Source organism: Manacus vitellinus, unplaced genomic scaffold (assembly GCF_001715985.3).
Source record: "Manacus vitellinus isolate BGI_N305 unplaced genomic scaffold, ASM171598v3 scaffold_46_pilon, whole genome shotgun sequence".
In the NCBI taxonomy this organism is placed as follows: Eukaryota; Metazoa; Chordata; class Aves; order Passeriformes; family Pipridae; genus Manacus; species Manacus vitellinus.
Genome location: NW_021940578.1, coordinates 1,825,429 through 1,852,142, shown reverse-complemented (window position 1 = coordinate 1,852,142; position 26,714 = coordinate 1,825,429). Strand labels below are relative to the sequence as shown.

General features: G+C 44.1%; 1 protein-coding gene across 2 annotated transcripts in view; it reads right to left on the bottom strand.

Annotated features, from left to right (window-relative positions):
• Positions 1 to 12,506, bottom strand: part of GNB1 (G protein subunit beta 1) — a 17,349-nt gene extending 4,843 nt beyond the window's left edge. For both annotated transcript variants that reach the window (XM_029962416.1, XM_029962417.1), the window contains exons 1-8: positions 12,455 to 12,506; positions 6,270 to 6,377; positions 5,608 to 5,646; positions 4,880 to 4,986; positions 4,375 to 4,438; positions 2,467 to 2,629; positions 1,633 to 1,699; positions 84 to 285 (exon numbers count right to left, since the gene is read on the bottom strand). In XM_029962416.1, coding sequence (XP_029818276.1) covers positions 84 to 285; positions 1,633 to 1,699; positions 2,467 to 2,629; positions 4,375 to 4,438; positions 4,880 to 4,986; positions 5,608 to 5,646; positions 6,270 to 6,326 — 699 coding nt within the window. In that variant the 5' untranslated portion in view covers positions 6,327 to 6,377; positions 12,455 to 12,506. The remainder of the gene's footprint in view (positions 1 to 83; positions 286 to 1,632; positions 1,700 to 2,466; positions 2,630 to 4,374; positions 4,439 to 4,879; positions 4,987 to 5,607; positions 5,647 to 6,269; positions 6,378 to 12,454) is intronic.
• Positions 12,507 to 26,714: the final 14,208 nt, after the last annotated feature.

The window sequence follows — 26,714 nt, the reverse complement described above, 5'->3', positions numbered from 1 at the left end:
TGTTTAGGAAAACCTGGGAACCCCACCCCCCAGAGCACAGGCTCAGGAGCTGAGATCCCCCCCAGGTGGTCGGTGGCACGCACACAGATGGCGTTGATGTCCGACTCGTGGCCGGTGAAGGTTTGCCGGCACATTCCTTCTCTCACGTCCCACAGTTTGGCAGAGGCGTCGCAGGCACCAGAAACGAAACACCGGGCGTCGGGAGCGAGGGACAAGCTCATCACGTCTCCAGTGTGCCCAGTAAATGTGGTTGTCTGCTGACCAGTTTCTATGTCCCAGAGAGCGCTGCAAAGAAGGGTTCAAAAGGCAAAAGTCAACACGTCTGTGCTCCGTCAAGGTGAGACAGGAATCCTTCTCTGAACCTGTTCATCTGCATCAGTGCTGAAGCAGAACTCCCTAAAGCACCAACAGGATTGATGCTGACTGCAGAAATAAACACTTTTTTGTTGAACTATTTGGCTGTTCCAGGATAACTGTGCATAGAAGACCTTAAAGCCATATTCAGTTTTATAATATTGGGGGGTTTAAATTAAAAAACAGCGCAAAAAACTAAAGACTGACACTCACCACTGTTCATACACAGAATTCTTGTGCCATGCAATGACTTGTCCGGTACTACCACAGCTTCATATAAATCAGCAGTGGTAAGGTTACAGCAAGAGCTGAGTCAGTATTTCTCATTTTTAAAGACCCACTGAGGATGTGTAATTCTGTGAATTATGTCTGATCTTAAAGTTGCAAGTCAGCAAAATCACCACTACAGCGATAATTAAAGAGCATAAAGGGATGAAACAACACTACCACCTCCTTACAGGAGGCCCAAGCCCTTAAGAAGAGTCAGGCTTTTTAATTTCTGTAATTTCTCAGTAAACCAGACCCATCAGTGGCAGGTTTGCACCAGGCAAACAAGAGCTGACTCTGCTCTGATACTGTGCTTTGAAGCTGGGCTGAATTCAAGTGATGTCAAGGACAAACTGTTATCCAGGCAACTCTAGAATTACAATGATAACTCCTGAAGCAGCTGCTTTCACTTTTAAAGAGTGTAATTTCAACAAAGCCTTTTTGGTTTGCCTTTTTTTTGTTTGGTTGGTTGTGGTTTTGGGGTTTTTTTTTGAACACCAACACATATTTAGAAACATATTTTAACCCCATATATATTCCATACTCAGAATCAGTGAACTAATACACATTAGGCATTCAAAGAGACTGACACTGTGTAGGAGAGGTATTTATTAGACAACCCTGGCTTTAAGAGCTGCTGCCTGGGAGAACTGCAATGCTTTTAAGAATTAGATATAATAAAGACACCTATGAAAAAAGATGGAGGCCTTTTATAGTTCAGAAGCCAGTATTTATGAAGACATACACCTACATTCTCCTCAGAAACCCCAGCTACTGTCACTGTAGAATATTTTCTAGGAGCTCTTCTGAACAACAAGAAACCAAATTCTGCATTAGAAAAATCCAAATATGACTTCTGAAGTAACAAATACTGAATACAAAAAGAGCGTGAGGAAAGCTGTTAAGTTTAACAGACTCAGTTCTGAAAGCCAAACAGTTGCATTAAAAAAAAAAATAACATTGCAATAGCACGTTAACTGCAGTGAAATCACATCCAAATGTCACACTCACCAAGTGGTGTCACCAGAGCTGGTGACGATTTGATTATCATCCAGGAAACGACAGCAGGACAAGTAGCCTGGGAACAGAATAAAAGGGGCACAGAGAAGGCCAGGGATTACTCTCCATGTTGCAAACTGGCTGGATTATGTGCTGCTCCCTCCTCTCCTGAAGCCCAGAATGCAACAGGCAATGTTTGTGTTGGAACCTCCAGTGTTCTGGACAAAATGTGGTTTGGTTCTTCACAGATCACACCCAGCCCAGCCAGGGGAAGGAGGACAGAGGGGTGGAATCCACTGGCCAAGCTGGGGAGAGGGGCAGCTGAGCCTGCACAAAGGAAACTAAGGAACTGAGCCTGCAAGGGTGTCACTGCACCAGGAGCAACAAATGCTGATAAACCTCAACTGTGTCATGCAACTACTGGGGGAAATTAAACTACATTCCTGGTCAGCACAAAGGCCAGAGCATGGACGTTGGATGTTTGCCTACAGTGGCATCAAAGAACTTCATCTGAATGCTCTGAAGCATCTTTGTACTCCAGTCCCACCTGCCCAGCCATCAATGACAAAAATCAGCGCCAGCCACCTCCACTTCACACAGCACAAACATCTCCTGAAAATCCCAACCACAGCAAAACAGGAAAACCTGCAAGCATCAGCTTCCAGCTGTGGGGTTTGTTCAATTCTGCAGCAGGAAAACGGTTTAAAAACATTTAAAACCCAGGCAGTCTGCAGCTGAGGTCCTGCCTGAGGAAGGAAGTGTGTCTTTTTAACTGGTAAACTGGATTTGAGAGAGGTTTTTTTTTAATTTCCCCAGGTAAGCTGGAGCCCCCTGAGCAGCACTCACCTGTGTGCCCGGCGAGCTCCCGGCTCACACGTACATTCCCTTCACGAGTTTTCAAGTTATAGATGGAGCAGATGTTGTCCAGCCCACCACAAGCCACGTAGTTGCCAGAGGGAGCGTATGCACAGGTCATGACCCAGGAGGAGCGCAGGGGGATGGCGTGCACCTGGAACACACCCCCAGGAGTCATCCACAACCCAGCAGGGAGGTTCTCACCTGTCCCTCAACACACCCTTCTCTTTTTGGCAGAAGGGCAAGCTGCTGGAGCATCAGAACTATTCTGAGGGTAAAACTTGCAGCTATCGCCCGTCAGACCGAGTGATGACGTAATCAAACCTCAGATCTGCCTTCCCTGGATCCAGGCTGATCAGCGATTTTGGTAAAAAGTAAAATTATTTCATTTCAGCGCCCTGATTACTATTGGTTTATTATAGGTTCAGGAAAATATTGACTTCCAAGCACAGTCAGCAGAAGTGCCAATTCCAGGCTGAGCTGCTGTGAATGAACAAGCAAGGAAATCGCTGCTTCCACTGCCATTTAAATCCTGCTTTGGAAACCCACTGCAGGCAATCAAGCTTCATAGTTAAATAACTACTCCATGTTTCCTTGTCATTCTGTGCTCAAAGAACTTTTTTTAGATAATTATGGAAGCTAAACCTGTTCTGTCTTGTTAACTCACTGTGTTCATCCCTCAAACTCGCTTTAAGAAAGGGCTGATAACCCTTAAAAATATGGTGGTACTTCCTGCAATATTAACAATCTTCCTGAATTCTTTAAGTAGAGATTTCTGTAGCAGCAGAGGAACAGACAGGGATCAGTGAACCTGCAACAATCAGCAGTTAAAAAAATCCCATCCCCTGTACTAAAACCACAACCAGTTCATTTTTGGAATTCTTCTACCAAGGAATTGGTTGGAATATTCACCTTGAGCCATTTTATTTTATCATTAGGGAATGATCATATTTATGACAACACTGTGTTACTTCCAGTGTGTGCTGGAACTGCCAAAAATATTGCATGGATTAATGAGCACAGATACAAGAACTGAAGATACTAATACAGAAATCATGGTATACAGTGATTATTTTACCATCTTTTAGTTGGTACAGTAATTTAGATGCAGGCTGAGGCCAGAGGAGGAGGATGAAGGCAAAGGGAGAGGGTTTATTTTTAATTTGCAAACTACATTATTACTCTTTACTGAAGTTATGGATTCATTAGTTTTACAGCTGGGGTTCAACAATAATCCCAGTCTTAGGAGCTGCTGCTGCAGTTGTTTGCTTCTCTCTCCTCTGTAGCACATCATTTGCTCCAGTGCCTTGGCAAAATTGGTTTTAATGCTATGAAAATGCATTTGAAATAAAGCCAGACCCACGGTCCTGTGCAGCACAGACTGGGGCAGCAGCTCTGTCAGCCCAACTCCAAGGGGTGAGGAGAACTGTTGCCAGCCCTGGTAAACACCAACCACAGTCAAATAAAAGTAAAAGTAACCCTGAAGTGCATCATGTGACTGCACACACAGAGTGATGACTCACTGGGGATGGCAGGTCTCGCAGCACTGGACTGCAGACAACAAATTATTAGGGCTATGCCTAAATCTCTGACCCCTCTGGTGCAACCTGCTCATTACTGCTTGCACTCTGTTAACCACTTTATCTGCAGCATCAAAACACATCCAAACTTTCTCTGGAATTCAGTCTTTCCCTGTTCTCCAGCTGTGGTGCACAGTTCCACACCACACTGCACTGAGGGCACTGCTCTGCTCTTTACGTGGAAATCTGTTTGCTTTGGAGAATTCAAAATCTGGACTTGGGGCTGGGAAAGCAACACAGCCAAGATCATGACAGGTAACACTTTCTTTTTTTTTGCATTTACAAATGAATTACACGGCAACGTATCAGCTGGCCTTACCTTGTTTGTAGTATAGCTGTCCCAAATTATAAGTTTGCCATCCTGGGAGGCACTAACTAGAAGCCTAGAGAGGAAACAGGAGGGAAACACGATCACTGTGGGCAGACAAGGAGGAACACCTTTGTGATGAACATTGTAAGGGGAAGAGGATGAAGGCAGCTGATACCAGTGCCATCGAGTCTGAGTGAACAGCAGCAGTTGCCAGGAAAAAAGACAACTGATAATGGAATCTACTCTATTTCCACAGTTCCTCAGAACTCATGTGGTACCATAACTATGTTTTTCAGGCAAGCAGACAAGGAGTGGTACTTTGGCTCTGAATTTTGATTTGGGTTACAAAAACATGGACATCAAGAGGAAAACTGTGGCACTCAGTGCTCCTGAATTCTCTCGGCCGTCCGAGTTCTCTTAGAACTGGTGATTCCCAGTGGTACCAAGTCCTGGGCACTCAACTTCCCAAGGAACAGTGAAGCCCCACGAGCTGATCTGTACCCCCAGCACCCACCTGGAATCAGTCCCCCAGTGCATTGCATAAATTTTGGCCAGGTGTCCCCGCAGCGTTCTCCTGGTGCGCATCTGAATCCTCCCCACGGGGTCGATGTTGGCTGTGATCTGAAACAGCAACGGGGGCACTCACTGCATGTCCCCTGCTCCACAGGCATCACCTCACACAGTTACACCTAAACCAGCAGCCCAGTGCAGACCAAAGTCCCACACTCTCAACATCAACTGAGCTCTTTAAAAACTGCCCAATCCAAAGTTATGTCATTCTGTCACACGGACAAAGCGGCCCCGCTGCATTTACACACTCCCAGAAATTACTCTGCTGAGGTCGAATCTTCTTAGACTTCTAGGATTTCAGACCTTTGATCCGGGTTTTATACCCCTGTACAGATAAATGTGGCAGACATTTAACCTCAGCAGGCCCCATGGTTCAGATTATCAGGGTTAACACAACAGCACTGCTGCCACATCCACAGCAGAGCATTATTTTCCATTAAGCAGCAGCAGTGTGCCCTGAGTCACTCAGAGAAACCACTGCTCAAGGCCACTGCTCTCAGAAACTGGACAAACACGTACTTATTTCTGGAAGAAAACACCCAAGGGCAAAATAAAAAAATTTGCTAAAGGAGGCAAGAAAAGGATTCCCTTGCATTTACCTTCTTAAACCATACTTTCCTTTTGTAAAGGAGACAAATCTTCCTAATTGCTGCTGAACTCTGAAATGCTTACCTGAGCCAGGGTGGCATCTGCACATGCTTTCCTAGCATCCTGCAAGAGAAGGAAATGAGAGAAATTGGAGGAAGTTCTGTACATTTATTCATCTCTGTCAAACTGATGAACCCCCCTCAAAGCAAGGTTCAGAAAGCATTTCTGCCTGTCACCCAGAGAGGACCCTGCAGCATTAACATAATGCACTGCCTGCTGTCACAACACACCGAGCACTTGACTTTGAAACCTCTTCTTCTTTTGGGAGAAAGGTGACAGGATTTTCACCACAAAGGCAGCCAAGCCACGGAACTGCTTGTCCAGGTAGGCTCTGCAGTCTCTAGCCTTGGAGGTTTTCAAGACCTAACTGGACAAAGCCCTGACTAACCTTATCACTGACCTTATTTTAAGCAGCAGGTTTCTTAACATTAGTCATGGTCTGGCTCAGAAAATCTTCAGCAAACATCCCTATTGATCTAAGCAATTCTGTGCATTGTTTACGTAGCTATTATTTTCCAAGCCATATCCAAGACCAAAAAGTAATTTTCTAAAGCAGTTACATGAGCTTGTCCCTTCCTGCATTAATTCTGACACTCTGGACGCACTTAATGCATCATCTCTGTCCATCTCTGGCCCCCTGAGGACACAAAATGACCCTTCATTAGTGCTGAGGACACAATACATACTCTGATTTGGTTTTTCAGTTGCTCGGCCTCCTGGCGTAACTGGTCCAGCTCACTCATTTTCCTGTGCTAAAGGTGTGCTCCACTGCCACCTCGGGAACAGCCAGAAAGCTGAAAGACAGGAGGCAATCAGCACAATTAGCAGAAGCCATAATTTGATATTACAGGAGCAGACAAGTCATTTCAAACAGCACTTTGATTTCACCTGGAATCCAGGTGAAAATACATCTCTGAAATCCCCTCGGTGTGTGACCATCCCAAATGTGCTCAGCTCCCAGTCACAGGGAACAAAACATAATTTGGACTTATTTCCTTCCTCCAGCCCCTCTTTTTCTTCTTTTTGCATTAGTGTGTTTCTGATTCAGTTTTGTACAAACTCAAGTTTCTCCAGAGGGAACGAGCAGATAACACCAACATCAGACAGGAAAGTCAGACCTTCCCTGTAGGTCTTCAGATCAGAGTAAGGAATCCTCCTAGTAAAGAATAAGCACCTCAAAAGTATTTACAGCACTTGCAAAATACCATAAAAAGCATTACAAACCCTGTCTGTAACACGGTGGTTATGAAAAATGTTGTTCTGATACCTGGATAAAAGGAGATCAGGCACAAACACCGCTCAGGATTTCACTTGATAACTGCTGGAAAGTCCCTGAGACATCCAGAATGGATGTCAGAGAAAACATGTTGCCAGAGAAAAAAACAGGGGTTTTTTTGAATGTTAGGGTGAGGGGAGGAGTTTGAGAAATCATCTCCCACAGACATTCCTCCCCTCTAAGACTCTGTTTTCCTGGTGTCCATCAGCAGCAGGTTCCTCACATCTCTCCCTGTCTGCCAGCCAGCCAGGCTCTACAAACCATCACTGCCCCTGAACCATCCTCAGAGTTTCTCAGCCACTGGATTGTCTCCCAGCACTACAACCACACAGATATTTCCCCCTGAGCACTCAGCTTCTCCTGAAAAGTCTCTGCTCCACAAAGACATCGCTGGCATTTTCCCTGGCATTCCACGTCTCAAACTCAGCTGCTCTGAAACTTTTTGTTTTAAAATCTGTGCAGCTTGACAGCAGCAGAAGATGCTGAAGAAACGTGCTGATCAAGTTTATCTTTTATTACAGCACAGGATGACTGGTTCCAATTTCAAACACTACACGGAGCACCTGTTTATAAATAAACATGGGCACTGTTGTTTTTTAGAACATTTTATTAGCCAGAATTGACCCTTTACTATTAAAATAAAGCAAATGCTTTGCTAGCAGCTTTCCATATTATTCTGTTAAGATTTAATCAGCTTAGTTATCTTTGCAAGCATGCGGGTTTTGTTTTCCTCCTAAAGCCCTTCCCAAGGAGAAAGATGAGGATAACTTCCAAGTTTTTATCCTGTCACAGTAACAGAGAACATACTGTCAAGGCAAATTAGAGCAGTGGAACAAACACCACTGCCAGAAAAAGTTTCAAAATAGTTAAGACTTCAGCAGTGCCTAAATATTGCCATCCCCCATAACCAGACTCATCTCTCTCCGTATCAGTTGTTATTCCAAACTGAGGATCTCAAGGAACAAATGCCAGATCTTGTCACAGCATCATTTACAAGTTTTATACTATTCTCTGAAGCCAACAACATTTTAGAGAAGGAATTTTACTTGGCTTCTCTCCCGAAACCTCCCCTCACACAACTTCAAGGCCCTTTCACTCCCCTGTGAAATTAGGTCTCTTCTTTCTCTCTTCTGGTTCCAGGGTCATCCCTAAGCCCCTTTGAGACTGCTTGTTCAGCTCAGTCCAAAATCCAGTTAAGACAAAGCCCATCCCGGGTGTTTTATTATCCTCCTTCTCTTTTGAATGCTCTTTTGTTCCTCAAGATGTTTTGTTCATGCTACACCTCCCACAAACCCCCCGTGGGTCTCTCCACCCTTTCAGCACACCTGCAGCTCCTGTGCAGTTCACACACCTGGTGGAACAGGAATGCACTGCTCTTGTCATAAAGAAACTCTAAATAGTTTTCAAGAATAAACTGCATTTTCTCAGATATTTCAGCTTTTGGATATCCAGTTCTACTTCTGCCATTCTCCAGGTTAATATATAAGCCCATTTCCTACTAAGCAAATACTGACCTTCCCAGACAAAGAATTCAGAGATGGTATCATTCCTATTTCAGAGCAAGAAATTACAATCCAAGACTTAAGTGCTCTGCTCAAGGTCACAGCAATTCACTGATGGGATCATGAGAAAGATCCAGGACACCAGAATTCCAGCTGCAGGTACAGGGAACTTCACTGAAGATTTTTACAAGCAGTTTTATTTAAAAACACAATAGGAGGAATAATCTCATGTCAGTCAAAGCAGACACACTCTCCTTAAAATAGTGCCAATTTATTTCTGCAGGTTTTGTGCACTATGTAATAGAATTCTCTTGCATTTAAATGCAACAAAGCTTCCTTGCATGGAACAGGGAGAGGCCTTGGGAGATGAACCCTTATCCTGGGGAAAAAAACCCATATTAAGAAAGTTCACTTCAGAAACTGAGCCCTGTAGTTGCATTCTGGATTATTTAGGCAGAAGAGAGCTTAAAACAAATCATACAAGATCATTTCATGCTTGTGCCTTACTGCTTGGCACAGCCTGCACACCTCCTGTGCAGCTGAGCTCCCAAAAATGCCTGACTGGGAACTCCAGTGAGTTTGAAGGAAAACATCTTTTTAGTGAGCAGCCCCAGACTGGTGCAGCAACACCCCAGAAAGCTTCCCAGCTCCGTGCAGAACCAGTTCCATCATCCCAGGCAGCAGAGAGTTCAAGGAATTCAACAACTGCTCTTGTTACAGCAGCTCCTGTGGATCCTGCCCCTCAGTCCCCTGCTCGTCCCAATTCTCTGTGTGACAACCAGGAGCTGAACACACACCCCCTCCGTGGCTTTCCCATCTGCAACACCACACATCCATGCAAGTTCCTATCCTGGAGCTGGATACACTTTCAGAGTTCCCAGTCAGCCCCTCTGCATTCCAAGCAACTCCAAAACCTCTGAGCTGCCTTTCTGTCAGCATCCATAGGAATTGTTTAAACCAGATTTCCACATTCCCTTTGTAGTCTTTGTTGTTTCAACATCAACAGGAAGTTCTAATTCCTGCCAACATGACTGAACTCACTCACACTCAGGAAATGAAAATCCTAACCCAGCCAAGGGCATTAAAATATAGGGAGTTCTCTGAAGAAGACTGCAAAATTTATGGGACAAACAGCAAACCAGCTTGGCTGTTCTTCTATTTCTTTTATACTCAGCCTTAGACAATTAAATTTATGGTAGAAATATGAGTTCTATGGGGAAAAAAAAAAAGGGCTGCATCCTCCTGTGTCCTTTTTAGCTATGCTGTAAATCAGAGCTTACCAGTATCCTGTATTGAAAAAAAATAACTTTAAAAGACCAAGGACAACAGGTAAGGTCAGGGAATTGTATGGGAACACAAAATACTTTTGTCTCTTCTCACTCCTGGTACATAGGAAGTTTTTCCATAGATTTATTCCCATTACAGATAGAGATCATATATTAAATAGTCTCTGCTCTTACTTCTCTGCTCATTGCAAACAAACACAATCAATTATCATGAAGTAACAGATTTTTGTTTCTTGGCATATTGTAAAGGCATTTAACCTTAAAAGAAGGTTTCTAGAAGAACCTATGGATGATGATTCTACTCCTGGAGTTTTGAAAGAAATTACTGAGCTTCTCAATCAAACCAACCTCACAAAAAAAGTCCCTCCTCCAGTTCCACAGCCCTTTTTCTCAAAGAAACAGGCAGCAGCCAAACCCATGCTTACCTCCCTCTTTTTGACTGTGTTGGTGTGTTCCTGAAGGCAGCTGCTCAGCAATAACACACTCACTTTCCCCAACTCACTGGAGACCTTTCCAGAGGCTGAAGTGCTTAAGTGTCTCTGCTCTAAGCCTAATTCCCCTAATCCTGTTGACCAGCCTATACCTTGTAGGTAATTCTCTTCTTGCTGGGATAACAATCTGGGCACTTGGGAGGCAGTTCCCTGTTCCTCCTGCTCCAAGTGCCCCAAGGCTCTAATCCCTTTTCACAGGTTACCCAGGGAAGAGTCACTTTGTTCCTCTGCTTCCTACACGGGAAAATCAACCCCTGCCTTTGCATGATTTGTTACATTCCGTGGGATTATTCAAATCACTCACCTCAAAGGAGCAGCTCTGGGTTTGCTTCTCTCTAACCTACACCACCTATTTTCCTGTGTAAGGGGAGAGTTATGGAAGCCCAGGCAGTCAGTTGAGTGTCCAAACAACTTTGCACCAACTTTCTGAACTGCAAAAAGCCTTTTGGAATCTACAGAACTTCCATGTATTTCCTGCAAATGGAGATATATTTAGGAGCCCGGGGTAATATTCTTATTTAAAGGTAAAGCTCACTGCTCAGAAAACAGTGACAAAAATTCCAAGGCTAAGGAAGAACTCCAATTCCCTCATTTCATTGTAACAACTCCAATGTCCTTTCCCCCAGCTCAAGCTGCTTATCCAATTAGGCCCAGTTACTGAACCCAAGGTATCATTAATACTGTCACACTGATTTGCAGCCTGATGCTCAAGAAGTGGGAAGAGCATATAAATTCAGACATATATTCCTGGGTTAAATATCATTCCTCTCTAGAACTACCTGATAAGAGAAATAAGGCTGTGCTTCTTTCATTTTCTCACAGCATTCCTATACAAAAAGAGTAAAAAAGGGAGAGAGAGTCTTCCATCCTTCTCCTGTGAATAATCTCTACAGATTAAAAGAAGAAAAAACAGATTTGAAAGCAAAGCTATCATTAAGTCAAATGCTTAGAACTTCTATCCCCTGATGGCCAAACTTTGCTTGCCACAAGATATTTTTAGCACACATCACTACTACCAAAAAGTAACATAATCCCACCAAGCCATTGCTGATGCAAAGTCTGGTAACGCCGAGGGTTTAAAGCTAATTTTTTGTGTATTACCCAAGCACAGTAATTTCCTAAGCAAATCCCCTTTCTCCTGTGAACAGCCTGGCTGATGTTTGTTCCCTCCACCTCTCCTCTGCCAACACACATCACACCCCAACGGGGCTGAAAAGCCAAACCCACCCCATGTGCAGCAGCAGAGCCCCAGTGCCCAGCTGAGGGCACGGCCAGCAGACAGCTCAGAGCAGGGCATCTGATTAAATGGAGCTGTGCTAATCTAGGAGATACCACAAATCCTATTAGCAACAGGCCCAGCAGCAGCTTGGGCATTTTCACAATGACAAAGGAATTACACACAACTCGCTGCCAGCGGTTCCACATCACGGTGGCTCAGGAAAGCTGAGGGCTGGGTTTTGTTTGCAGAGGTATATTTTGATTTTGTGTTTCGTTTTTAGTGGGAGAAAATACAGTAAGATCAGAATTGCTTGTGGAACAGATTTGAGGTGTTGCCTGTCACGTTTATATAATCCAAAATAGAAGGGAAAAAATTCAGGGTGCCTTCAGATCCTGAAGCACACACACCTCCAGATGGAGGTATGGGTAGGGAAATAAAGCTTGCTGCCTGTTTTTTGAAAAACAGGTAAATATCTAGTAATTGAAACAGATTTCACTGAGCAAATGCTTGGCCAATTAGCAACGTTCCTCCCAGACTGAGGAGCTCCACAGAAACTGAAGTTATGGCCTGGGAGGTAATGAAGATTTCACTGTTCCAAGAGCATTAGTAATAATTACAATTACACAGAATATAAACTCTGAAACTTTTAGGTTCTGTTGAAATAATACTGACACGCTGAAAAGAACATTCTGACAAGAGCCACTTTGCTCAAAAGAAATGTGGCCTTCTTTTGTCAAACATGGTGCAGAAGTAATTTTTCATTCATGAGAGAATGACTGTTCTCATCACTTTATTTATTACAGTTCCCTGCCCCACTGAGATGAAACAGTTTCATCTGTGGTCTCCCTCTGCTGTGCCAGCTCCCTCTCTGACAGAAGGTAGGCAGTAACATCTATTATTTAGCAGGTTCCCTGGTCATTTTAAAATCCTTCCTGTTGACATAAGGATACACATGCTAAGGGAGAAAACAGGGACTTTTTGGGCTTGCACGGACCAACAGCCAAAAATCTGAAGTTAGTCACTTTTTAAAAAGAGCACGTTTCTCAAGCACTTAAAAAAAAAAAAAAAAAAAGTTGTTACCTTCTTTCTGTACTTACATTTTCTCTCACTACAGTAGAAAGGCAACTTCTGCTGTCAAACATGTAAATTCTGCAAAAAAAACCACACCAAACCCAGAATTAATACAATTATCAAGAACGATTGCTGACAAATTCAGCAGAAATTAAAACCCTATCAAAGCCCAGGCTAATTCTGTTAGCTCCCAAACAGCTGGCCAGTCTTCAGGAAGGAAACACAACCAGAAGACTCGCTCATGTTGAGAAGCTTTTAACACTCTTCTCCCAAGAAAACTCCTGCAGTGCTCAGACCATTAATTCCCTTCCCCTGGCCATACAGAAGCCCAGGCCAGCAGAGAGTTTAGGACTGTAACAAAACATTATCTCACTCATACAAGACTCTGATTTTCACTGCCCTACAAAGTGCTCCGTCCCCCCCAAAAAACAGCATTTGCCAAGCACTGAAATTATTTCTGCTCAGTCCTGTTCCTGAGGTGCATTTGCCTTCTGAGCACAGTTAAATATGAAGATACCTATTTTATCAGAAGTTACATAAACCTCCCACTAAGGAGCTCCAGTGAGAGCACAACGCTCCAAGAGAGCAGAGAAAGCACAAATTGCCACATTAAGGAAATCACACACCTGCAGTCTGGGCCCACAAAATGGTTTAACACACACACACACACGGGCTTTGTAGCAAGGTCAATAAAGGAGATTTTGGAACAATTTTGTCCTCTGGCAGCACGAAGCACTATTACAGCTCCCCCCCCAAGATCTGAAACACTGACAACCACTCCCACATGGAAACATGGGGACCTGCCCCTGTCACGCAGCAGGACAGGGCTGGGGGGATGGCAGGGCACACCCCAGTGCTCCTGCTCAAAGCCACTGTGTCAGGACAGGGGGACATTATTCCAAGCACAAAGCAGGAAGGCACTGAAGCAAAATAACCTTAAATCAGAAAGCCAGCCTACAGCTCCACGTCCTTCAAACTGAAATTCTCGCATTTCGGATTTTACAGCTTGCTATTAGCTGGAAAATTCACTTCAGTGTCTGGAATGGAGGTTAAGCTACTTAGGATATGGATCATCCTCATCCAAGCTCATTTGTAGATGAACAGTTTAATGCTGTGATTATGAAACCATCACAGTGTAAGCAGGTTTGTTTGTTACTGCCAGAACAACACGTTTTTAAACAGAAAACAGTAACTCCGCTCAGAGCCGAACCTCACCCCCCCAGACACAAATACAGGACGAGGCTGAAGTGCTGAAAAAACAGCAACTGGGGCAACTTTCAGAAGTCTTGAGAGAACAAACTTCGCCCACCCTGCAGAGACAATGGAACCTAATGAAATTCTGAAAGGACTACCTGCAGTGTAAACAAGTAAATTTATGCTGGCACATAAGAATACACAACAGCAAAGGCCAAACCACACACCATTACTGTCCTGTGCTGCACCCTCATTAATGCAGGAGAGGTGCTGCAGATTTCATCTGCCTTCTGTAAAAAAAGAAAAACAAAAAACAAACCCCCAAAAAAGCTACTTTAGCCAGCCTGTAAGGAGAGGAAGGAAGCACAACAGCAAACTTTTCCACAGAGTTGAGTTTTCAGCTGGGGACGCTGAAAGCACCCTGTGATACCCACAGAAGGCAGTCCTGGCAATCAGAGATTTGCAATTCTATGGTAAAGATGGAGCTCATTTAAGAAAAAAAGTAGGCAAACTACTTCTGAAAAAAAAAAATAAAATCTGCATGGCCACAAGCTTCCATTTTTAGCTAAAATGCAGCCTGGTAGAAGCAACATGAAAATTAGAGGCCAGTTCACTCCACACACCACAGCACTGGCTCAGCAAAGAGAGTCCTTGTAAGGAGCTCCACCACTGCCCTGAGCAGCCCTTCCAGCCCTGCTGAGCCCAGAGCTGGGGGTGCCTCAGCACCAGGAACAGGGGTTCCAAAAGCAGGAGAGAACAAAAGGTCCCCAGAGCACCTGGAGCACGGCCCAAGGGGTTAAACCAGCCCCAGAGGTGGTTGGTGTCCCCGGTGTCCCCACAGCCTCCTGCCCCAGGGAGAGGCACCACAGCAGCCTGGACTAAAAAACAACAGGCAAAAGCATCAGCATTTCTGGGTAAAGCTTCCCCACTACAGAGACTCACTGACTGCTCTCAGCCCAACAGCCTTTCTTCTCTAAAGACACTTAAGTGGTTACTCTGAGTGACAACACAGCCCCAAAATTCATCTCCACTCCAACACACACCAGAGTACAGGTCCTACACGTGAAGACTCTTCTGCAGAAGAGACTATGACTTCTTTCACAAGCTTGGGGAAAGCAGGGAGGAAAAGTGGGAATAAACAGGGCTTGGAAGAGTATGGAAAGCATTTAGAAATATTTTACTTTAACACCATAGGAAACCTGAGCAACCCTCCAAAATTAAGCAACTTCCTAAGAAGATTAAACACACTCAGTGCCCCCTCTCCAAAGCCATTAGCTGCATAAACACGTTTTGTTTCTTGACCTATGGATTCAATGAGAGACTTTAAACCCAAATATTCTGGATGTTAATTCCAACCTTCTTAAAGACTGCTTTACACACACACACTGACTGGGTGCCAAGGCTAATATTTGGACTGCTGCAAAGGCATTCTAGCTGCTTAGAACACACCACCAGTGCAGGCACACCTCGATGTGGGGCCAGGCACCAGACGTGTACCCCCTACACCACCACACCCGGGGTCTGGCTCAGCCCCTGGGACAAGGTCTGAGCAGGATTAGGGGACTGGAGCACCTCTTGGAGGAGGAGCAGCACAGATGTGTTCTGCAGGGGATATAATCACTGTGGGCAGCCTCCTGCAGACACATGTATTTTGGGTTGACATGGATCTCACCCAACACTACTACAAACTAGTTTCCATGACCATTACACCACTTGAATCTCAAAAATGTCTTGCATAACACATCCTCCTACAAAAGTGGCACATAAGGTTGTTTTATTCGGAGCGCTCGACCAGAAACAATTTCCCTGCAGAAACCACCCAAAAAACCTACTAGTAAACCTCAATATTACTACTGAGGTAAAGCAGTGATTTCAAATGGAGTTGCTTTGCTGCTCTGGTCTCTCTTCCTCATGAACAGCATCCCACACCCAGCAGGGCTGGCTGTATGTGGGCAGGCAGTTCCTAATTTAGCCTGCAGAAGCTCCTGCTCAGGTACCAACACCTCTCCCCACTCTGACATATAACCTGCACGGTAGGGAGAAGGTCTGTGGAACCAGGAACTGCAAGTTAGGTTATTAAAATTATTTCTCACAGCCTCCATAGCTGATTATTACCACAGAACAGTGTCTTGATGCCCAAGAGATCACGTGGCCTTGCCAGATCACTGCCAACATCATGAAATGTCAACGTGCCACCAGGCAACAGGGATTAGAAGTCTCAGATTTAAAGCTTCAAGGCTATTCTGTATAAAAAAAAACCTCCCCAAACAAACCCCATCCTCAGTCTGATGTCTGGGTTCCTAACTAACAACATAAACAGCTCCAGCAGGCAGCTGGAAACTGGAAGGATGTTTTGGTATCCTCCTGTGTATGTGCTCCTCCAAGAGTTAATTCCCACTTTCCTTGGGGAGTGCAGATCTGTGGTCCAGAAAGCCAAGTCTCTGCTGCCACCTCCTACCAGGGCAGCTTTGAAGCACAACCTATAGAAGCATAAAATAATAATTACAGATTCATAAACCCAAATAGGCTCAATTGAAAGGATACAACTCCTTCTCATTAATTTGATGTCTTCCTTCTGGGAATCATCTGCCACGTCTGTAATTTCCAGGCACATCAGCACTGAAAAGCAGCAAGCAATACCTTACTGACAGGTTTGCCAAAACCTGGTGGGGACACTGCTGGATTGTACAGCTCCTCCAAAAACTTCCTGAAAGCTCTTGTGCCGTGCAGGGCCAGCAGGGCAGAGTGTGCTGGGGGAGTCACTGGCTGCTTCTGGTGCTGAAGGACTGCCAAGTTCCCAGCTGGAGCAGTCGCTGTGCTCAGCAGACATTTTTCCATATATTAGTGTGAAGTACACACAAAACAAGCATCAGGTCCACAACTTAATGCTCATCTTGCAAGAGCCACACTGGCTGCTTAGAGAGCTCACAGATTCCCATTTCCAATACAGTGTGCAAGTAAAATAATAATTACACAGGCTAAAAATACCTGCAGCTTAGCAACCTGATTTCACAAATGCTTCATTATTACCTATAGCTCAATATGGAATTACAGGTCCCATTTCAACCAGGCAGCTTCCTCCAAGGGTCACTGGTGTGGAGATTTTAGGAGCTTCTGTGCTTTTTGGTGAAATGCTTTTCCTCCTGAAGAACCTTGTGCACTTTTCCTGCTCTGCTTGATGTATCTGCAAGAGTCTATTGTGAAAAAAACCCTTCTCGTGGCTGCACAGAGCACAGGAAAATTGCTGGCTAAAGAATAAAGGTCAGTTCTAGGGTCCTTCCAAAGTTCTGGCCACATTCCTTCATGCTGCAGCCTCATTCACACAAAACAGCAGGAAAAACCAGGCACAGCAGATCTCCATGGAACAGCCCCTAATCAGCCAGCACAGCCTTCCAGCAACCTGCCTTCAGAGAAGCAGTGAGGCAGTTCACAGGTCCCTCACTGCTTCCTTTTAGCACTTCAGAATCAGAAAACCCCACAAAAATAACAACAACAAAAACCTCAGACCAACCCCAAACAGCTGCCAGTACTCAGGGGGGGAAAAAGAAAAAGGGGAAAAAATAATTAAAGCTTTTATTTCAGAAAATTCGGGGAAGAAACAAAATATTAACAAATCTGGAAACCTTGAAAGACCTTGCAAAACCCAAATTCAGCAAGGCAGGTTCACATTCCAAGTCCCAAAGTGGAACTAGTGTCTCAGAGGAACAGTGCATCTCTGTCTCCTCCAGAACTGCTACAGAACATGAATAATTCACCCTAAAAGTTGATTCCTCAACATGCCAGAGGTTATTACCACACAGTCACACAGCACCTACTGAAACATCACCAAACTGGCTGCCCACTTTGGCTAACATGCCCAGATTTCCCAAGGCCTGGGGAGCCATCCCTCCCTCCCTCCCTGTGTTCAACAAGCACTTGAAAATCAACCTTTTGGACAGTTTGCCACTCTCTCAGAACAGATCCTCCCAGGCAGACAAGTGCTGGGCTCGGGGCAGCACAAGGCCTGCAATGAACAGCTCTGAGGTGAAGTGGCCCTGTGGCTCCCTGTGCCACCAGCCCTGGACACCCCCAGCTGCCCCCATGGCACACAGCCCCCCGTGCTGCCCAAACACTGCCATTCCCTGGGGCTAAGCCCATGACCTACATCCCAGACAGGATCATCCCCATGCAACGTTTGAGCGTAAAAATCTGCACTGTGACAGGTCACTTCATTAATCCTCCCCAAATGCACCTGCGAGCCACGTGTGTTACTGTTAAAAAAAATCATCTTAATTCTAGGTACAGCAGAGAGTTTCTGTAAAAAAATAAAAGAACTGATATTACAAGTTTAGCAGATGCCTAAAGCCAAATGCTTAAAATAACATCTTTTAAAGAGAAGGGTCTTAAGAGATCTTTGAAGTAGTTCAGGAATATTAATAACTGCTGGTGCTTCAGTGACCCAAGTCCAAAGATTTCCTAACTACATCCCTTCTTTTCTGCCTTGCTCTGAAAGAAATTCCCATTTAAGAGCATTTCAACACTTCCTGGGAAGTGGAAGGCATGGGAAGCTGACTTATTTTAAGAACAAAAATTACTGGCATTTAGTGTAAGTTTTCAATGAACTTCTATTTATTAAATCAAAATAAGGCAATATTCTGGAGTTTACTCCTTTGTTCTAATTTATCTATATGCAATTGCTCCTTCTGAAGAACAACACATCTAGTGATAAACTCATCAATTTTATCCAACTGGCCAGGGATGTTTTTGTCTTCTTTCCTGACCTTACAATAAAAAAAACAAACAAACAAACAAAAAATCCTCCTGACAAAACAACCACAGTAAGTCATAAAAACTCAGAAACCTGCTTGTGCATAAATTTCTAGGTACATTTATCAAAAAAACACACCCTAAAGGATCCCCTTCTCCAAAGCCAAGCAGTTTTGCTGTCACATACTACGAGACATCTCCCTTCAGACTGGAAAACAAAAGGCAGCTCTGAAGGAGAATATATTACTATTAATTAACCAACAGAGAAATGACTAAGCATTTATTACTAGATGCTTCTATCTGCAGAGCCCCACAGTAACTCAACAGTTGTTTCTGCCCTCCACTGTCATTTTTCACTGCTTCCTTCAACTCTTCTACCCTTAAGCTCCAGTTCTGACTGACATTGTCACTCCATCTGCAGAGCCACCAAAGTGTGTGTTTACCCAAGCAGGGCAGAGCACACACCCCCCAGGAATATTGCAGTCTCACTTTAATAATTAATAATTAAAACCAGGCTGTGATATTGCTGGGCTATCACAGAGCAGGGCCACAGGATCAGGATATTATCCCTTCAGAGAACGGGGGATCTCTCCTGTCTATCAGCTCAATCTGTGGGTTTAGGGGAGTTCACAGGGCAGGCTGTGCAGAGCACACTTCCTCCCAGAAGCTGGAAATGGAAGCTCCCACATCATCCCCCTGTTACAAATCAGTGACAGAACCATTACACAGCAAATGAAAACAGTCACACACCTAAACACACAGACTTGTTCCTTTTCAGTACGAGTCAACATTAAAAACACATTTATTCAGGTATCAAACCCAGTTTGTAATCCACAATCTAACAACGTGCTTACAGTGCACTGCAATCCTATTAAGAAACATAATTCTTGACAATTCCCATTAAGTTTCCAAATACTGCCTTGTAAAAGTCACTTTTGGGCAAACCAATTCTCCAGCAGGTCTTCAGTTCATTTTCTGTGTTTGAATATGCTCAGGAGTCCTCCCAAAGGCTGCTGTCTCTCTCTCTCTCTCTCCCCTGAGGATGTTGTGCTCCAGCTCTCCCCAGTCTGTCCCAGTGGGACTGGATCCCACTGCTCCCAGTTCTCGGGCACAGGGATGGAGAGATGCAAAACTTGGCACAGAGGCAGGTGATTACACCACCCCCTGTTCCCAAAATCCACCAGATTACAATGAAAGCCATCAGGTGGATCAACTGCCACTGTCAGGGATTAAAGTGGGAGGGAACAAGTAGGTTCCAACAGCCTGGAAGGGATTTTCTCTCAGCTCTTGCCAACACATCTGTCTTGCCTTGATCTTCACCTTGTTAAAAATCACATGTTGGTTCGGATCTCACCAGCACAGTGACATCAGCAGGTACATTGAGATCTTCACTACAATATTTATTGTATTAGAGGAGGAAATGGGCGATGTGTTCACCTATTTACAGCACAAAAACCAGAAACAAAAACAGTGAAATAAACACTAAAACACTACTAAGAAAAAATTGGCGAGGCTCTGTGCATAAGCACAGAAAATCAGCACAAATTCCCATTATTGTGTTTTATATTTCCATAAATTTTAGCCTGACTATTTCAGCAACAGAGGCTGAATCACCCGTTTTGTTCCACGTATGCCAGCTAGTAAAGAGTCAACTGAGTCAAAGGAGAATCAGCTGCTTCCCCAAGGAAAAACAGCACCAACTTCCAGAATGCTACAGTTAACACTGATGCTTTACACATCCTTCTAAGTAAAACCATTTAAAAATAGGAAGAAGCTGCCAATCAAATCAACACACCCTTGCTATTGAGCTAAAGGAGGTGATTTCAGCTACAAGGTGATCTTTTCTGGACCACTTTGCCTCCCAGCAGCATCTCCCTGGCCCCAGCACGTAGGCACAGCGAGGAGCTCACGTGCTGCCATGTCTCACTGCACCTCCAAACACTAATGAGAAACACACTGTGTGCTTCCAGAGGCAGCCAGACAGCCTGTGCTCCAGCAAACCTGAACTGGGCTGTGCCATATGGATCAGGAGTTCCACCCAAAACACCTTTCATGGTTAGGATTGAACCCCCAAAGCACTCCAGTAACGTGGTTTCTTCCTTCTGCTCTGGCTTAGAGCAACTCAGTGAAAGAAAACAAGCTTTTACTGTATTTATGAAGTAAAAATACTTATTAAAAAAATCCAACAGAAGCAACAAAGGTAACCCCATCTTAGAGACAGGCTGGACACGACTTCATAAATACCTTCTCAGCACAGCTGCTGTCACATCTGCCCCAACAAAAACAGGGAGTTAAGACACTGGAACAAACCATCTGCTCCTTTGTGCCTCTGCTACACAGGCTGTACAAAGCCTCAGAGATCATCTAAAGGAAAAATATTCACTCTTTACTACTGTGTTAGAGATCTTTATCCAAGCTTCAGCTAACTAATAAACAGAATACATTTAATTCACTGAAATAAGAATGTAGGGGTTCAAACAGCACACTGATCTTCAGTGAGAGATTAACAGAGCACTGTTAGTTAAGCTACACCATGAAACAGCTGCTTCCCAGCACCAGTCTGAAGATAAAAAGCATTTCAGTGGACCTTAAAAATCAACAAAATGTATTATATGCATATAGCAGATAAAAGATACTCAGCAGAGATTAAAATATGGCACGAATTCTCTAATCTTTTCACCCAAAATAGACTGAGCAATACTTTGTTCTCTAGCCCCACAATCAACATAGCCCATCTTTAATCAATGTGCAAGCAGCTCCATTAGTTTTGATAGCAATGATTTATACCCCAGCAGCTCATTGATTTCTCCCAGCAATTGCTGTATTTTGATATGTACTGTTTGTACAAAATAAGGTACAGAAGAACAAGAAAAGCAAGGGTGAGGCTGAGAAGTTGAGCAGCACAGGAGACCTTGGAGCCATCAGAGTGAGCAGTGGGGTTTGGGAACAGAGGAGGCAACAATGGCCAGTGCTGGCAGGGAGGGCAGCCCAGGGCCAGGGCACAGCACAGAGGCACAGCAGGAAAGAAACCCTCCCTTTCCCCCTGGATGTTCCTCCCAGAGGACTGCACTGACCCTCCTAAAACCTCTTTGAGTATCACTTCCTCAGGTGATCAAAGCACAGAGGAAACACGTTAAATAGAAAAAAAAATTAAACAGCAGCAGGGGTAAGAGCCAGAGTGGGAATGAACTAAGGAAGATAAAACTGAACACATCAGAAAGCAACCCCACCTGTTTTATGGACAGGAATCCATGCAAAGGGAAGGTAAGAAGGCCAAGTGTGTTTAACCAAAGCAGTAGCCTGGCTGACCTTCCAGGTCAGCTGAAACCTGGAACTGCTGAGGCTCTGCCCTGGCCCTGGATGAAGCCAGCACAGCCCCTCCACCAAGCACCACTCCATGGGTTTCTGGAGCCCCTAAACACTCCCACCTGGGAAATACTGAGCCCAGGCAGGTTCTGCACAAGTTCCACCTCCCCCACACCAGCACTCAATCTTTTTGTAAGGCAAACCAAAGTATTTCCTGAAATGCTGAAGCTTCACTATTGTTTATAGTCAGAATAATGAATTTAAGTCAAACTGACCAATTTGACCTCACTGTCCAAAGCTTCAATGGTATTTGAGCTTTCATACCTGAAAAAACACTTCCCCAGCTTCTCCAGGCATCTCTTGAAGACCCACAAGATTTTAAATCTGTTCAATTGTTCCTGTTCAATGCTACTTTCTGTGAGTGCTCTCCAGCACTTTAACCACAGCACTGCACAGTAACTTGCACAGATAATATCTGACAGCTGCAGTGAAACCCAGGGCCAGGGAACCTGCAGCACAATTAAACTGCCACGAGCATCAAGCAACCTGTTCTTGATCTTTGTACAGACACCACCTTTGTTACACAGACAGCAGTACCTCCAGTGTCCTGCCACTTCCCAGAGAACGTGCAGCAGGAATAGCAGACATATGTTCCAGCAAAGACAGCTCCTTAATTAGTGCAGTATCATCTTATTTTGAGCACCCAAGGTTTCAGCAGACTATCACATTTACTTTGCTTTTCTAGACAAACAGTGAAAATTACCACAGCAGCCTCCCAGTATGTTTGTTAGGCTATCTGAAAAAAAAAATAAAATTAAAATATAGTTCTGGGAACTAATAAAATCCAAGAGGGTCACAAACAGGTTTCTTCTCAGCATCCTGACGCACACAGGCCTGCTTTGTTTAGCACTCTTACTTCATTTACTGGAAACAAAACATATACAAAGTTTTGAATTATGCAGTAATAACTCGGGGTATTTTACACACTGAAACCTGAGTTTACTCTTTTTTTTGTTCTCAGATTCGAGCATTGTTATGTTCAACACGTACCCTGAACCACGAGGCATTAACCAAGAGGCATCAGCTCCATCATCTAACTGAAGTTAAATGGAACAGAACTGCACATACTTGACCAAACCACACTCACTGCACTGGGCTTCACCACAAAGATCTTACTAGAAAATATTAGTATTGCACACATGTCAAACCAAGAAATAAGCTCAGGGGCTCACGGTCAGTGCTGTTCACAGAGTGAACATTTCTGCCTGGCCTTACAGATTTCACTCCTGAAGATAACCCAGCATTAACTTTTAAGATCTCTGCATCAGTAAAAGAGGCACATTTATACCATCCTGGCTATGGTTTTAACCTTGCAGCTCTGACCCACCTCCTGTCCCTCAATTGTTTCGGTAAATCCCTCAAATCCCTACAGAACTCCAAACAGCTGGACTGCATACAGAGCCTTCAGGCTGTAAAAGGGTGGCCAGGGCAGTCCAATTCCTGCCATTCCAGATGAAAGCCATATTTCCCACAAATTACAGGAGGGCAGCAACACCTCGGGCAGCAGCTTGCAAGGCACAACATCTGGACAGACACAGACACGACCCATGATCTCCAAAAACATTCGTCAGCTCCACAGCCTGCCCTGTAACCCTCAGGAAAAGGAAATCTGGGAAAACATCCCCTGTGTTAGCACAGGTGGGAATGAGAGAGTCCTCACAGGAAGGCACAGGCCATTAATACTGGGCATGTGTCTCCCAGTTTCCATGGAAGTCAAAAACTCCAAATCTGAAGTGCACAATTTCTGTCAGAGCAAGTGCTGGAAATTCGCTTCAGCACTTCACAGAAACAAAACAAAACCCACTCAGCTTGTCAAGTAACTTCGTGGTTCTGCAAGTAATTTTAGATAACCTCTACTTATTGACAGATTTTAATAAACCCTGAAATGTCAGGATAAACACAAAGCACATGTTCCTGAAAACACTTTTAAGATGGTTCCCTAAATCTAGGCCAAGACAGGCAAGGCCGGAAAAGCAGTGAGAAAATAGAGATGCACAGAATTAACAGCCCACCTGTAGTAGCTAAGCAGGAACACTCTTTATTTCTTACAAACAGAGAAAATAAGCTGGATCAGCTGCAGTAATTAAGGTCACTGTGACAGAAGAGAAAACAAGGCATCACTTTCCTGTCAGTGATGGCAACTGTGGGGGTTGGCCTTTCTCAAAGGCACACAGAATGCCTTGCAAAATATCTTAATTTAGTCCCCCATACTCAACACAGTTGGATTCTGTACTAAAGATGAGGAAAATCATCCCCGACACCTGACCTGGTAAAATATTCCCACCTCCTTTGACACACAGCTCGCAAGAGTTTGGATGGAGCTCTGAGTTTCCAGAGAGAAGTATTTTGGTTTTACTTTCCCCCCCCTTCCTTTGCTGAGGGAAAAAAAGAGTGAGCTGAAAATAGTGACAAAAATCTATACATAGCTTTTAATATAGGACCATGTTACATAAAGCTACAAAAAAATTATCTAATCTATCTAATTACAGATAATTAATATTTTCTTTTGGGGGGGGAGGGCTGGTAGGCATTGCTGCGGTTTTCAAGAAGGCATAAAAAATATTCTCATCTGAGAAAAACATAATAAACAGAACTGGCATGAAATTTTATACAAACCTTCCTCAGATCAAGGTAGAAATGCAGAAAAGAAATATTTGGTTATCCCCAGTTCGATTAATCCTTATAACATCTGGAAGGTGTTTCTCCTCTCCACACAGAACCTTTGGAAACTGCAGTGATTTGACAAAGCTGAAATTCCACCTCACAAATTATTATACATATTTTTAATGAAGCAGTTTCAGGCAATGAACTACATTTCACATTAAAACAGCAACTAGATTTTTAATCACTCTCTTTCCCTTCACTGTGTTATCTGCTGCTAATTTTTCCCACACCAAGTTCTAAATGCAACCTATGAAAATAAAGATTTAGCCTATCTTTACCATCTTCAGTTACAGAGCCACCTTATATCTTATCTCCTTTAAGCTCCCTCAGATCACCTTCCTCAGGTCTTCAGCCTCATTTTCACTTATCCATTATTAGGATTCCAAAATAGACATGGCACAGGAAGATCAAATTTTAACCCTTCAGTGCCACCAAATAAGAAATAACTACAGCTCTTCCCTTAATTAGCATATGGCAAGTGACAAAAAATATCTTGTTTTCAACAATTCTTAATTACCAGAGAATATGTGACAGAGGGGATCCTATTGAATAATCCAGGGTCAGGCATCCTAAACATCTCCAGCACCTTCTAAAGCATTTCTATTTTAAACCTGCCGGAGGTATTGGTATTTTATTTCAACAAGACTTCAATCCAGCAATACCTCAACAACCTGCTTTGTAACTGCTTCCTCAAGCCTTTATTCCTGTGTCCTGTCACCCCCCTCAGTGAACTAAAACATCAACAACCAGGTCAACGTGGAACAACTGGATGGATCCTTATTTTCTACCACTTTAGGCCAAGGCTGAAAATCCTGGAGAGAATTTTAAAAGGATGATTTCCATGGCTCCCCTACAAGCTGCACTTCCATAATGTCCCCAGAAATATATATTTTTTTTTTTTGGCTAACACGTAAAAGACTTCCCATGTAGGCATCCAATTGCAGCCCCCCCACTACCACAGAGTAAGATATACATAGCAGGAGACACCACAGCCCCACTCCTTCCAGATGGCACCCAGCAATATTGTCAGTACTCCTGGCTGGGTCCAAGACAGAAAATTCCTGCATTTCTAAGAATATCCCGGGCAAGGCAAACATCACCCCCCAGAACCAGGACCCTCCAGGTTCCCAGGGCAGCCTCCCAGACAGGCAGAAATATTCCAGAGGCTGATAAGTCATAACACGTCCTGTGCCACTCCAACAAATGCAATGGGCAAGCCTTTAATACAAATTGGTAATTCTTACGAGGTATTAATTGCTAAGAACACATTTTAGAAGGTCAACTGTTAAAAAAAAAAACAACAGGGCAAGAAGATCTGATCTTAATGTCCACAAAAATACTTTTAAGTGTTCATTTTTACTCCAAGGCTGATCATCTCCTTTCTCTCTGCTCAGAAATCCTCCAGTGCTTTAATAAAAATGCAGAATTCTGCCTCAAAACCTATCTCAGAGCGTCCCTGGTTTTGTAGTAGGAAGCCTTGCACAGTAATTTATGCTGATTATTTTGGCATCCAAAGCAAAGGTACTGCTCATAGCCAGCTCAAAGCTTTTAAAAACCTCTTAATGTTCTGCTCAACTACCAGTTGGCTCAAGTATCTATGGATTGTGCATACATTTGTGTTTGGTGAAAAACAAATCCACGCTCACAGAATCCCCAGCACACTGGACACCCTGTGAAGAAATAATAAATGGAGACACTATGTTAAATAGAAACAGAGGGGCTTGGGGGTGTTTTTGTTTTTTATCACGACCTTGGCTAACACTGATTCCAGCTTTATCAGTGGGGAGAAAAAAAACATTTTGAATGGAGTATGGAGTCTGCACTTGGAGCATCCAAGAGACTCCCTTCAAAACATGTCCACTTTATCTCCAACCACATGCTTCAGAAACATTGCACTAACACAGCCTGGTTGCTTTCAAGGTTATACTTTTTTCTTCCCCCCCCCCGCAGCATAACTGGTAAAATACTGTCAAAAAGGACCCCACCTCTAATTCTGGCACGGCCACAGGCACTGGAGACTCCAAAGGCAACTCACCCAAGGCCAGCTCAACCACCTGAAGGCAGGAGTGCCCACCTCCCCCCCGGGCAGGCGGCAGCGCTAACTCCCGAAGCAATACGTTGTGCCATATGGCTCCAAAATGGAGATGAAAATTGAGAATATCAGTTACCAATCCACTAATGCCGAGAGCCAAAAGCCACGGACAGTAAGAATTTAATCCAATTCAGCGCCCAGGACACGAGCCGGGCCCGACGTGCGGGAGGCGAATCCAGCGGCGGCTCCACGGAGAGCAAACAACTCCCAGGTTTTATGGCAGG